Source organism: Megascapheus bottae, chromosome 7 (assembly GCF_031878675.1).
Source record: "Megascapheus bottae isolate mThoBot1 chromosome 7, mThoBot2.hap1, whole genome shotgun sequence".
NCBI lineage: Eukaryota > Metazoa > Chordata > Mammalia > Rodentia > Geomyidae > Megascapheus > Megascapheus bottae.
In genome coordinates, this window is record NC_143515.1 from 64,867,421 (window position 1) to 64,881,068 (window position 13,648).

At 49.3% G+C, this 13,648-nt stretch overlaps 1 protein-coding gene across 1 annotated transcript in view; it reads right to left on the minus strand.

Annotated features, from left to right (window-relative positions):
- Window positions 1–13,648, minus strand: part of Togaram2 (TOG array regulator of axonemal microtubules 2) — a 42,053-nt gene that overhangs the window by 13,283 nt on the left and 15,122 nt on the right. Inside the window, exons 8-16 of the mRNA XM_090336179.1 lie at window positions 13,204–13,354; window positions 12,830–12,994; window positions 11,153–11,306; window positions 9,937–10,045; window positions 8,321–8,556; window positions 6,429–6,587; window positions 3,075–3,192; window positions 2,572–2,666; window positions 1,020–1,212 (exon numbers count right to left, since the gene is read on the minus strand). Of these exons, the coding sequence (XP_090192305.1) occupies window positions 1,020–1,212; window positions 2,572–2,666; window positions 3,075–3,192; window positions 6,429–6,587; window positions 8,321–8,556; window positions 9,937–10,045; window positions 11,153–11,306; window positions 12,830–12,994; window positions 13,204–13,354 (1,380 nt within the window). The remainder of the gene's footprint in view (window positions 1–1,019; window positions 1,213–2,571; window positions 2,667–3,074; window positions 3,193–6,428; window positions 6,588–8,320; window positions 8,557–9,936; window positions 10,046–11,152; window positions 11,307–12,829; window positions 12,995–13,203; window positions 13,355–13,648) is intronic.

Here is a 13,648-nt window from a genome sequence, read left to right on the forward strand (position 1 = left end):
CTACAGGGGGATTACAGTCTAAATCCAGCCCCAGGCAAAACACAGGCTAATCAAAGCAAAAAGGGCGAGCGCCATCACTCAAGTGGTAGAGTACTTACTTAGCGAGCAGGAGGCTCTGAGTTCAAGACCCAGGACCACCCAAGAAAAGGGAGAAGGGAGAAACGAAAGTTATTTGTACATTCCTGGATGCCAAACATTTTGAGTACGGTGGTAGGTTGTCTGTCACTCAATGGCCCTAACAATCAGCACAGGAAAGTTATATCCCATTTTCCCACCAACAGCTAAGGCTCAGAGAAGGTAAATAACTTGCCTGAGATCACACAGCTGTAAGAAACCTGAGTAGATGCCCTGCTGATTCAGCCATTGCGCCTGTTCTACCATGTGGCTATCAGAAGCAGGCATCCACCCAGCCTGTGAAAGGCTAGAGCTACTGGGGCCCCCGCCTGCCCATCCATTGTGGCCCAACTGTCTGCCCAAACACAGGCTCTGCTCCCAAATATTATGCAAATAGTGAACCAAAAGAAACCCAAGTCCTCTGCTCCGGGTCCCTCAAGCTCTCCCTTCCAGGCTCTTCACCATAGATCCACCAGAAAAATGAGAATTTGCAAGGTGTAACCAGTGTGACCAACCTCTCATTGTGTGTGTGTGCATGTGTGCATGTGTGCGTGTATATGCGTGCTCCAAACCTGGGGCTTGAACTCGGGGCTGGGGCACTGTCTCTGAACTTTTTTTGCTCAAGGCTAGGGTTCTGCCATTTGAGCCACAGCTCCACTTCTGACTTGTGGATGACTAATTGGAGATGAATTGCATGAACTTTCCTGCCTGGGCTCTCTTAGAACCATGATCCTCAGATCTCAACCTCCTGAGTAGCTAGGATGACAGGTGTGATATTTTGGGAATGCGGAGGCCAACTGGAAAGCAACTACTAAACAGCTGGCACAGTGCAGTCTTCCAAGTTGAGGTTGACCCCAGCAGGGAGGGCATGCCAAGGGTCGGAAGGGGCGAGGGCTCATCACTACCTGGACGAGGTGGGAGGTGATGAGCACTGGCTTGGTCTTGCAGTACTCGAGCAGCCGCCCCACACCTTCCATCCGAGACTGGTACTCCTTGGCCTCCAGCAGCCTCATCAGCTCCCGCAGCTGCTCCACCATCTCTGCGCCACCATGAGTGGAAGAGCACAGCCCTGCTAGACGGGGGCCATTGGAGCCAAGCCTAGGCAGAAAGAAAGGCTGAGCCCTGGGGAAGACATCAGGGGATGAACACACCTATGTCCCACGGCCCAATCCAGGGGAGGTTGAGGCAGGGACATTAATTCCACCATCCCTAGCTTCTCCACCAATAGCTTGGGGATACTGGCCTTGGGAATTCTGGAAGCTTCGCTTTCTCTGAGGACAACAGTATGGTTGTCTAGAGTCTCAGCCTTAGATCAGCTGGTGAGGTTCTGTCCCTGCCTTTTCTTTGCCAAGCATCCTACTGCTGAGCTACCAGAGTGAAGAAGACCCTGAAGGGCATCACTGCCCCACTTCCGCGTGGCATCTGTGTCCTGTGGCCTGGTTGGCACGGGGTAGGCTCTCCTCACTCTGTCCAGGAATTAGGAAAATGTGTTATAGAACGTAACTGCTTCCTTTAGAACCAGAAAATGGACAAATGACAGACATTACTCCTTTTGTCAAAGATACCTTCCAATGGCAGTACCAGTGGTTCATGTCTGTAATCCTAGTTTCTTAGCAGTCTGAGGATCATGGTTTGAAACCAGCCTCAGGCACCAAAAAGTACAGAAGTGGAGCTATGGCTCAAATGGTAAAGCACTTGAGCCTTGAGCAAAAGAAGCTCAGGGACAATGCCCCAGCCCTGAGTTCAAGCCTCAGGATAGACACCAGAAAAAATTAAAAAAAAATAATAGTTATCTTCAAGCAAGATAATATACATTGTAACTTCTATTTAATGTGGTGGTAGATAGGAATGTTTACATCTAGCATCAATCATTTGTCCACAATTAGACTTCTAAATCATTATATTGGTTGCTTGCCAAGCTCTACATGTCCAAGAAGAAAAGATACAGTAGAATTTTCAGCACAGGAGATGTTGGCTCCTACTTGGTTTGTAATTTCTTCCAATCTGCACCTTCTTCTGCTAGTTTGTATTCCCTCTGCTAAGACTGCAGGAACCAGGGCCGGGAGTTTGGCCTAGTGGTAGAGTGCTTTCCTTGCATGCACAAAGACCTGGGGTTCAATTCCTTGGTACCACATACATAGAAAAAAGCCAGAAGTGGTGCTGTAGCTTAAGTGGCAGAGCGCTAGCCTTGAGGAAAAAGCTCAAGAACAGTGCTCAGGCCCTGAGTTCAAGTCCCAGGACTGGCAAAAAAAAAAAGACTGCAGGAACCAACATGTACTGATTTGTACTGACAGATGCTTCCAAGCTCTTCTCCTATTACATCCATCTTTGGTCCCTCAGACCCAGCTACACCTTAGCCGTGCTCCAGGACTGTGGTCCACCTGAGAGGAAGCCCAGCCCTTGGCAAGCTGTCGGCCATGTTGGCCATGGAGACCCAAAGAGACAAAAGCAACATACCCCTCCTCGGTGGACAGTCCATTCTCACATGGTGCGAGACTTCGCAACACCTTGCGGCCTTTGGCAGAAGGACGTTCATGACTATCTTCTAGTCCCTTGAGAAATACGCCAAATGTAAATCAAAAGAAGCAGCCCTTGGGAGAACTGCCTGGCATTCTGTATGGATAACGAAAGGGCTAACCCTCAGCCCGGGAGAGCTCCAGGGGCCTCAGTTGAAACTTCCAGAGTTCTAGAGATACCTGGAGCACACATCAAGATCCCCCCCACCCCTAATAGACAAAGGCCTGGGCCCAAGAAGCTAAGGAGACATAGGCAGTTAAGAGACAGAACTGGGTATGGGCACAAGGAACCAAAATCACATGTAAGGCACCTGTCAGGAGTAACAGAACTCAAACTTCCAAAACTTACTCCCTTGACCCACCGAAGGCCTCCAACTCTGACCCTGGCCCTCTCCCTCTGAAGACTTGCACTCACTGTCTATCCTCTACGGTCCACCCACTCACACGCTGTTTAATGGCCGCCATGACTTTCCGCAAGTCATGAGAGGGAAGGGATTGCTTCAGAAATGCATCGAACTTGGCATTTGCCATCAGGATATTCACCATCTTCCGGCCATAAAATCTGCCATAGGGAAAAGCAAAGCACGATGAAGAAATAAATGCAGACATGCACAAGAGGTTTATTCCACAGCTTCAGACCATTTTCCTAATTGTAGTAGGGGAAGTTTTCAGAATTGTTCTAATTATGAAAGTAATCCTTATCAGTTAAAGAATTAATCAGAAAAGATTAAACATCAGCAGCCATAATGACACGAATCACTGTTAAATGTCTACCTATTTCTTTAGTCTTTTTGCTATGTGTATACAGTTTAGTGCATAGCAGAATGTTTATGTACCTTGTATCCAGCTGTGGCATTGTATCATTAATCATCTGCCCATGTCCTATGTTATATTTTATGAGCATCCTTTTGCAAAGCTTTCCAATGTTCTGTTGAACGACTATACCAAAGTGTACTTACCATTTTTCTAGTTTGGGACATTTAGAATGTTGAGGGAAGGTGCAATGCAACAATAATAGATGGGAATTATGGGTCAGCTCTGCCTAATAAACAGTGGTGACTGAGGAGGGAATTAAGAGAGGCTTCACGGAAGAAGTGGATTTGGGGACCCGAAGGATGAGTAAGAGTTTGCAAGTGGGGCAGTACTAAGGAATCAGTAGAAGGAGAAGGACCATTTCAAGTCAGCTCAACTCATCCCAGGAAATGACTGGGAACTAGTGAGCAGGAGCTGGACACAGGAAGAGAACAGGCTGGAGGAGACAGTGGGAGGCAAGGAAGAGAGACAGGAAGGAACTGGACTTTAGCTTGCAGAGAGTGGGGGCTAAGGAATGATCAGATTTGTGTGACAGCCAAAGTGTCTCTGGCAGGATGGCAGATTGGCAGGGACAATGCCAGAAGACAGACAGAAGCACTGTTAGGAGGCCACCATCAGGGCCCAGGCAAGACAGGAAGATGTGAAATAAGGCAGTAGAGTGGAAATAGGGGGAGCTGTTGTAAGGATTGAAACTGCAGGATATGTGGAACAGAGAGCATTGAGCATGATCATATTCACCCAGCCCAACCTCCACTGATGGCAAAGTGCACTACTATTCCAGTTCCCCCTAAGAAAACACAGGAAGAGAAAACTAACAATTTCCATGGTCTCTGATAACCCTTGTGTGAAAGTCACCTCAGAAACTGAAGGAAACATTACTTAGGGTATTTTCCTTCTGTGGGTGAAAGTCTTAGCAGTTGCTTCGCTAGAAAATGTGGAAATTTGATCATTCTTTCAACGAAGAGCACTTGCTTTATATCCAATTAATGCCTCATTACTCCATGTAACGTTCATTACAATCATTTCTCATTTAAATGTCAAACGATGGTATCGTATTTCTAAAGATATTTTAAACAGTAATGGAACTCGACAATTCTCTGCAGAGCACCCAACATGACTTTGGGAGTGTGATCAGAAAGTTGACAAGCAGAGAATGGCTTATAGCATAGTTCCTCGGAGGCAAACTTTAATTTAGGTTATTCTATGAAAAACATCAATCAAGTTTGCAAATGTGCAAATGGAAAAAAGAAAACCCAGTCAGAGTCACTGCCTGGCCAACAACCAGAGACTCGGGCTTGGAAAGGAGGCAATGGGTTCCTCTAGGACAACTGGCACAGAGGTTGGAGTGGAATATCTAGTGATAAATCCCCTGGAAGAACAGATACACAGGGCTGACACAAAAAGGTTCAGGGTAGAGAGAAAGTTTCTCTGAGCTTTCTGAAGTTCTCCACTTCAGAGCTTCCTGGTGGCAGCAGCCATGAAAAGTGAGGAATGACTAAAGACACTCCACTGACACCTGCATCCAGATGGCAGGCAGGGTGTAGAAATGCCTCCAAGGAGCCAAAGAGAAGTAGTTGGTACCATGACAGAGAAAGTAGGAGGCATAGGTACCATAAAGGAATATGAGAGTTGGACACCAATGGTTCATGCCTGTATCCCAGCTACTCAGGAGGCTAAGATCTGAGGATCACGGTTTGAAGCCAGCCCAAGCAAGAAAGTCCATGAGACTCTTTGCTTCAATAAACTACTCAGAAAATGCCAGGAGTGACACTGTGACTCAAGTGGTAGAGGGCTAGCCTTCAGCACAAAGAGGCTCAGGGACAGTGCCCAAGTTCTGAGTTCAAGCCCCAAGCTGGGAAAAAAAAGTGTAATATGAGGCTACATATGGTGGTGAACACTTATAATCCCAGAAACACTGGAGGTAGAGACAGGAAGATCTCAGTCTAAGATCAGTAGGACAAAAAGAAAAGGGAAGGAAGGGGAAGGGGAGGGGAAAGGAGGGGAGGGAAGAGAGGGGAGGGGAGGGAAGAGAGGGGAGGGGAAGGGAAGGGAGGGGAGGGGAGGGAAGGGAAGGAGAGGGAGGGGAAGGGAGGGGAAGGGAAGGGGGAGGGGAAGGGAGGGAGGGGATGGGAAGGGAAGGGAAGGGGAGGGAAGGGGAGGGAGGGGAAGGGAAGGGAAGGAGAGGGAGGGGAAGGGAGGGGAAGGGAAGGGGGGAGGGGAAGGGAGGGAGGGAAAGGGAAGGGAAGGGGAGGGGAGGGGAGGGGAAGGGAAGGGAAGGGAAGGTAATGCAGTGTAAGAAGTCAGAAGGAGAAAGGGAGAGTGGTACTAGGTCTAGAGGTAAAATACATCTTGACTTCCATCTTCCATCAAGTATCAACAACCCTAAATTGTCCTGTACCAACATTCTTCCTTTTACTGAACAATACTGTCATTCACCCAGCTGTTGAGAAAACCTAAGAGGCATTTTTGACGTGTTTTTGAAACCTTCACCACCCATATCCTATTGACTCAGCCTTCAAAGTAGGCCCAGAACCACCCACTCTCCTAAACCCAGCTTCCAGTACCTCTTGTCCCTTTCAAGTACAGCCACATGCCCACTGCCCCTTCTCAATCCTAACATCTCTCCTTCAGTCTTCTACTGAGCAGCAAGATAGAGATACATGCATAGAGATAGACATCTCAAAAGGTTACCCACTATATTAAAACACTCAAATTCATCTGTAATCAGATAATTACAAATCACTCAGAAACAACGGCGAGCTGTCATTTTGTTTATTGTTGGTGGTGGTGGTGATGGAGTTCGAACTCTAGGCCTGGGCATGGTCCCTAAGAGCTTCAGCTCAGGGCTAGTGCTTTACCACGTGGAGTCCCAGCACCACTTGTGGTTTTCAGGTGGTTCATTGAAGGTAACAGTGTTATGGACTATGTCTCTGAGTTGCCAACTTGCCTCGGCTGGCTGCTCCCCAGGTCTGGGCCCTGTCCTACCTGGTATCCTGATTGGAGTCCTGGGCCAGCCTCACCAGGTTGTGCACCAACATGTCTGTACTGTCTCTGGTGCCCGAGAGAAGCTTCTCAGCGCCGATCTGCTCCAGGACAGCTGACAGGTGCTCAGCAGTACATTTCCGGACTAAAGGGTTTCGGTGGCTGAAAGGATGAAGTCACAATCAAGAGGTCAGTCATGGCGGGGGGGGGGTCCCATATGGCACACAGAAATTTATCATGCGAGAATCCTGAGCAGAATGGAATGGCTTCAGAAGCTATCCTTTGTGGGCTGGGGATCTTGGAAGAAAGAGTGATAAGTTCCTGATCACAGGGCTAAAGGTGGCCAATGGTCTTAGGTGAGATCAAGAGCAGCTACATGAAGGCCCCAGGAGTTCTTCCAGAGAGAGCCTGTGCTCACTGTTCTCGGGGCCTTCCTGGGCACGCAGCCCTGCTCCCACCCACACGCTAGCCCCGTCTTTCCTAGAGAAGTCCTACTGGACCCATGTCTCTTCCTTCCCCAGCCTACATGCAGATGTCGCCTACAGAGTGACCTTCTTTGTCCTTGGGAATGGAGACAAGGTTGCCTACTCAGTGTTCTGCAGGTCCCAGTGGATGCCTGACAGCACAGAAACTCACTTCAGATTTGTTGAACTGAATTGGAGAATGTGGCCATTGTAACAGATAAAGCCTGATCTCTGATAAGAGAAACCCACCTGGTGTCACCTCTTTCAAGCAGGGCCTCTCTGTTCATAGCCATGACAAAGGGGTCCCTTTTGTCCCCCAGCATCCCATCCCAGTGGAACACAGAAGGGTCATTAGAGTTCTCACTATGTGTGCATTGCAGCTACGGTCCAGAAGCTTTGGCATCTGAAGCACAATTTTCATTTTTAAAAGATCCCAAAAGGATCACAGCCCTGTTCTAGGTTGGTTCTTGTTGAAAGTGATCAATTGCCACCCCCACCCCATGCCAACCCCTGTGCTTTCACTTGAGCCATCAACTCCACAATCTACTATTTTTTTTATCATCATTCTGCAGAGGAGACTGAGGGAAAGGGAGGAAATCCAGAAATGGTACAATTAATTTCTGCCAAGTTAATTCAGCCAAAATAAGGGGTCAATAAATGTTAGAGGCAGGAACTGCTCTCAGTGCTTCTTCTGAATCAACTCACTGAGTCCTCATGACCAATTCAGGGGCCACTCATTATTGTCTCCATCTGACAGGAAACAGGCTCAAAGATGGGAACCCACACAACGTTGCCCAGAAATGGTTCAGCCTTTGGCTAAAGGCAGCTGGTAAGTGCAGCAGGCCCTAAAATGCCTTGGCAGGCATTGGTTTAATGATTAACTTCCTGGGTGGAAAAGCTTTGTACCCTGCAGGAGAAAGGACCTGAGAAAAGCGTTTGGTTTGATTTTGACTTAAGCAAATCTGGCTCTCACGGGTGTCTAAACCCCACCCTTCCTGGCTCTCCTCCGGGGCCCACATTTCATCAGAAAGAAGCAGGGCTCCCCTGAGAGGAGCAGGGTCCCCTGGGGCACAGCCAAAGCTGCTTCTGCAGCCCAGTCTCTGTGTTACCATGGCCGCCAAGCATCTCTAGCCTTGGAGCAGAACAATAGCATCTCTCATTCTCCAGCCCTGCTGGCTAGGGAAGGGAAGGGGGGTGGTGGGGGAAGCCCACTGGGGAGCAGACATCTTCCACCCCCCAGCGATGCGGGTGAGGGGCTGGCTGTGGTAGGTGACCCACCCCCAACATCCCAAGGGACCTTCGGCAGCTCACTCTCTCTGCCCATCCTGTCACTTATTCCTAACCTTTCCTTCTTCTACAACATGGAGCTTCTCTTCCTGCCTCCCCCATTTTGGGCCAGTCTCACCCTCTAGACATTAGGCAGCCACGTACTAGACCCCCGCAGAGGTGAGGGCTACCAAGGCTCGGGCTGGGGTCACGTTCTCCACCATGGCACCCAGCGCCCGGTTGGCTGCCCGCTGGATGAACTCGCTGGCATTCCCCATCTTCTGGAGCAGACAGCGGGCCACCTCCTCAGCCTCCTGGTCCATGTTCTTTCTCAAAGCCCGGAACAGGTCTCCTAGGGTGCCGATGGCCAGGCGGGACACCTTGGAGCGGAGGTTTGTGACCTTGGAAAGAGAGGGGAGAAGGCCCTCCAGGACTACTGGACAAGGGCTCTAAACTGCCTAACCCTGGCACCATCTCCTCACTCACCCCTGCCCCACCCTCACCCCTCACCATGCCCAAAATGAAAAGGCTGGCAGCATTTCAGGGGCAGAGTCCTGTTTAGTGATCACCACAACCATGAATTGCATGCTTCTCTGGAACTTGCACTCACTCAGTTCTCTAGAGCACATTTACCAAAAAGACTCGATGTGATCTTTAAAACCATTGCAGGGAGCCAGGCACCGGTGGCTCATACCTGTAAGTCTAGCTACTTAGGAGGTTGAGATCTGAGGGTTTATGATTCAAAGCCAGCCTGGGCAGGAAAGTCGATGAGATTCTTATTTCCAAAAAGCTGCAAGAACTGTAGCTTAAGTTGTAGAGGGCCAAAAGCTTTTGAGAACAAAAGCTAGAGATAGCACTCAGGCCCTGAGTTCAAGACCTAGTACTGATACAATGGAAAGGAGGAAGAGAGGGAGGGAGGGAAGGGAGGAAGGGAGGGAGGGAGGGAAAACGAATGGGAAAAGGAGGGAAGATGGGAGGCGGGGAAGGAGGGAGGGGAAGGGAAAGAAAGGAAGGCAGAAAAGAGAGAGAAAGAAAAAGAAGAAAGGAAGGAGCCGGACACATGGCTCACACCTGTAATCCTAGCTACTCAGGAGGCTGAGATCTGAGAATCAAGGTTCAAAGCCAGCCCAGCACAAAAGGACCTGAGAGTCTTATCTCCAATTAACTCTAGAAAATGGGAAGTGGGGCTTGGCTCAAGGGTAGGGTGGTAGCCTTGAGCTGAAGAGCTCAGGGACAGCACCTAGGCCAGTTCAAGCCCCATGTCCCACCAAAACAAACAAACAAAAAAAAAGACAAAGACAAAGAAAGAAGAAAGGAAGGAGGGGAAGGGAAGGGGGAGGGAGGGAGGAAGTGATACTTTAAGAAGACATATGACACTCCTGTTGCATTGAGAAGAACAGCCACCACAGGAAGACACAGAACCACAACACAGCCAAGTCATATGTCACTATGACCTCTGTGTGGCTACCACACCCACCCTGCCAGAGCTGTCCATTCCTAAGAGCAGGGCACTTCCACCTTGTGTATCTAGCACCATATCTCACTGTCCCTCAGGGACCAGCCCAGCTGAGCCTCAGCCCCATAAGAGACTACTGGAGTTGGGGATCCAACCCTGAGCACCCCATTTCTCCTTAGGTATTTAGAGTACGGGGGACACTGCAGGCATTTCCAGATGTTCACTAGGTTCCAGGGGATAGGGGTCCCCCAGGACCTTGAGCAGCTGCACCAGGGAGAGGCATGTATGGGCGCAGAGCACACAAGCTGTCATGCACAGGCCTCACCTCCCCCGTCACTGCCAAGGACACGTCGTGCAGCCTCCCGGTAAGAAGGACCTCCGAATGGCAGGCTGCCAGGCGCTGAATGCTCACCAGGCCCTTCTCCTTCATCTGCCTGAGAAGCAAGGCCAGGCCTGTCACAGGCGGGCGGGAGGGAGGAGCCCTCTTCCCGCTGCAGACCAGGGGCTCTGTATGCAACACCCCACCACCAACAGCCACGACATGTGACATGCGGGATGGGATTGCACGGCTCAGAGGATTCTCGGGAATCCTAACTGCTCGGGATGAGCTGCTCTCCAGAGCCCTCAGCTGGCCCTCAGCTCTCACAGTGAAGGGGCTGGAGCCCATTCCCACCATCCATACCAGGCAGACACCTCTAAAACCAGGGGCGCAGAATGAGGACTGAAGCCTGGGGCGATCCATGACTAAGATCACGGCTGCTACCAGCCAATGGGCAGATGCCACAGGATTTAGGGTCACACAGGGTTAGGACCTTTCTTTTTTTCCTTTTTCATTGTCAGGGTAATATATAGAGGAGTGACATTCAGGTAGTAGGTGCATTACTTCCCGCACATTGGCACTCCTTCTCTTGTTTTTTTGTCCCCAGTTCTCTCCCCACCTCCTCTGAATCATCTTGTTTTCCCCCCTTCCCTTCAAATAAACAAATATACGTATATACAATATACCAGGTAACAAAGTCAGATACAGTAACTACATGAGATTAACCATCAGGGAGGAAAAAGAGAAAAGAAACAACATAATACATTAAGAACAACAATCACTAAGATAAACCTCTTGTTTCCATATCTTAGAGTTCATTCAGTCTCATCCTGTATGATCTCATGTGCACAGCTTTTGAGCTATTGTGATTCTCTGCTAGGAGAGGACCTTTCTTGGTATCTGTGTTCTCAAAGCAAATTCCTCCTGGCCATGCCTGCAAGATCATAGGACAATGACCCAGGGCACACATCCAAAGGTATCTATCTTATCTATACATACACACATATACAATATGTATCATATGTGTGTATATGTATATGTGCATATATTATTTATGTAGATATATATATGTATTCTCCATAGACACACACACACACACACACCTCCTTCCATTGCACTGGAATCAAGTTGTGGCAAAGGAGGGTGTTCTGAGGAATAGGAGCTCTTCTGAACCTCCTCCTCCCCTAGTTAGTCCCCCTCCCCCAGAGTGATGTCTCCTCACCAGTCACTGCTGTTGAGGCACTGCAGAGCATCTGTCAATCCAAGTTCTGGGTTTGAGAAGGGCCTCAACTCCCTAAAAGCTCTCAGATCCATCTCCTCTTCCTCGTCCTCCCATTCAGGAGACCCCAAGGTAAGCACAGCAGGTAAGGAGTTAGCTGCATGCATAAGAAAGAAATAACTAGAGACAATGGCAAGCTTCACCAAGAAGACAGGCAAGTATGCCCATAGGTTGCTCCTTCTCACCTTCCCCAGGCCAGGCATGACCCACAACATAGCCCACTATGCACGGAGAGGGAAGGCTCGGAAGCCATGTCTAAGCCATATTCTACCTTCTGTTGACTTTCTCTGCTCCTGCCATTGCCAACATTATAATGCTATAAACACCCTGATTTGATGTCCCCTGACAAATCTACTAAGCCTAAAATTTGTCTCTAGTCCTACCCTGCCTATGGTCAGGGGGAAGCAGAGTAAATCCTTCAATGGATTGCTCCCACCCAGGTAAGAGTCTCCTTCCTTCCCACTCTCCATGCTCGTGTGACATTGCTTGAGCTGGAAAGTGTTCTGCTCCAGATGGGAGGAGGAACGCCAGGACCAGCGAAAGGCACGTGAGGAGACAGTGTCAGTAACCATCAAGATGTGGCCACATTTGCAGAGACTGACAGCAAGCAAAGAAGTGGTTTACAACCAGAGTACATTTTTCTAGGTTTTCCTCCCTTATGGATAGATGCTAGAGCTGTCTTAAGACCCTAGAAGAACTGGAGGAATTTCAAACAGCCTGGAGGCAAGGGATCTCCCCCATAGCTCCTCAGCTTCTCCATCACACAGGGACTCCTCCAATCCTGAACTCTCCTCACCAGGTCTCACTTCCTGGCTAGTTCTCCTCTGGGATGATTTTTGACTACAGTGTACCCAGAGATCTCCAGGTACCTTTGAGTAGAGAGGGAGCCCTGTATTTAAAATCATGATTCCCTCCCTGACTTCTCTTCTCAGCACTTCCATTGGTGTGGGAATGGTCTCTTGATCTGTCCCAAGGTTACCTTTCCTCACCTTCTCAGACAATGAAGTCTACATTGTCCATGAGGCCCTCAAGAGGCACCAGTCCACACAGGGGAGCATGGGGGCCAACCCATGCCACCTGCCACCTGCTCTGCATCTACATCTTCCCTCAGTGGTGTTTAGCATTGACCCAGATTTTAAAAGAAATACACAAAAGGCAACTCCAGACCCATTCCTGCCTCTCATCTCATATGGTTACATTTCCCTTTGCCTACACTTGACCCTGGCAGCTTTTCAATAGTGTCCACACAAATGACTTTAGTCCAGGAATCCCCATCCTTTGCACACACAAAACTGAAGGAACTAAGTGAGTCAAGCTCACCTGAAGGCACCTGGAGGGAGAGCAGGGGCCACAATCTCACAGTATATATAAGAAAACTAAAGGACAAGCAATCTTACAGTTTTGAAACTCCATCATTTCTAGCCAGACTAAAAGTAGCTGCAAGTACTTGTAACGCAATTTAAGAGATGCTCTGCTGTTTTCAGGAGAGAGGAAGAGGATCGAATCGAAATTCAGCTTCCAGGGAAGTTGTAAAAGGAAAATTAGGGTTTTCCCCCCCTAATTCGACAACCTAACATACTTAACAAGCACACATCTAGACAGGCACAGGTCTGGGCCCACCTGAGGCGTGGCGGGCAAAGCTGGGCTCCTGCTTGCTGACAGGGATGCTGGGCAGAGAGGACCGGTTGGCTCGCTTCCTCAGGATGACACCCATGTTGTTTCTGTGTGGGCTGCTTGCTCCAGTGGGCACAGACTGAGTCCCGCTGCCCCGCAGGGGGAGGAGGCCTGCGAAGGCAGAGGAAGTTCTAGAACTGAGCTGGTCCTGTCTGCTCCTGACCCTCACACCCTCCTTTGGAACTGGACCCACCACCCAAACAGCAGACCTAGCTTCCTGTGCATTGTCAGATGGGGAGTGTAGACGCTGAGGGAAGCCCAGGAGTTAGAGGAGAATGCTTCCCAGCCAGCAGGCGTCCTCTTCCACACACACCCAGTACCTTCCTTCACCAAGGCTCTCCGTGGGCCCAGGCCCTGGGAAGCCAGCTGTCTCTCCCTCTCTGGATCCTTTGCCCTTCGGAACAATTCCATCTCCTTCAGCTGCTTCAGCCGCATCTTCTCCTGGGCTGACTTGGAGATAGTGACTTGGACCTGGCACAGGAAAAGGCAGACTCCATTAGCAACTCAGCCTGGCTTTCTACTCCTTCATGCATTCAGTCACCAAATATGTGAGTGCCTCCTACGTGCCAATCACTCTCTGGAAGAACAAGGAAAATGAGTAAATTCTGTACGAACTGGGATACAAACAACAAACCAACCAATCTCTAATGACAGAACCATGTGCTGGAAAAAAGAAATTGTAACATGGTTTTTGCTTTACATAGGAAGATCCAGAGAACTGAATGTCATGGTACACACTGGTAATCCTCGCTACTCAGAGAAGCA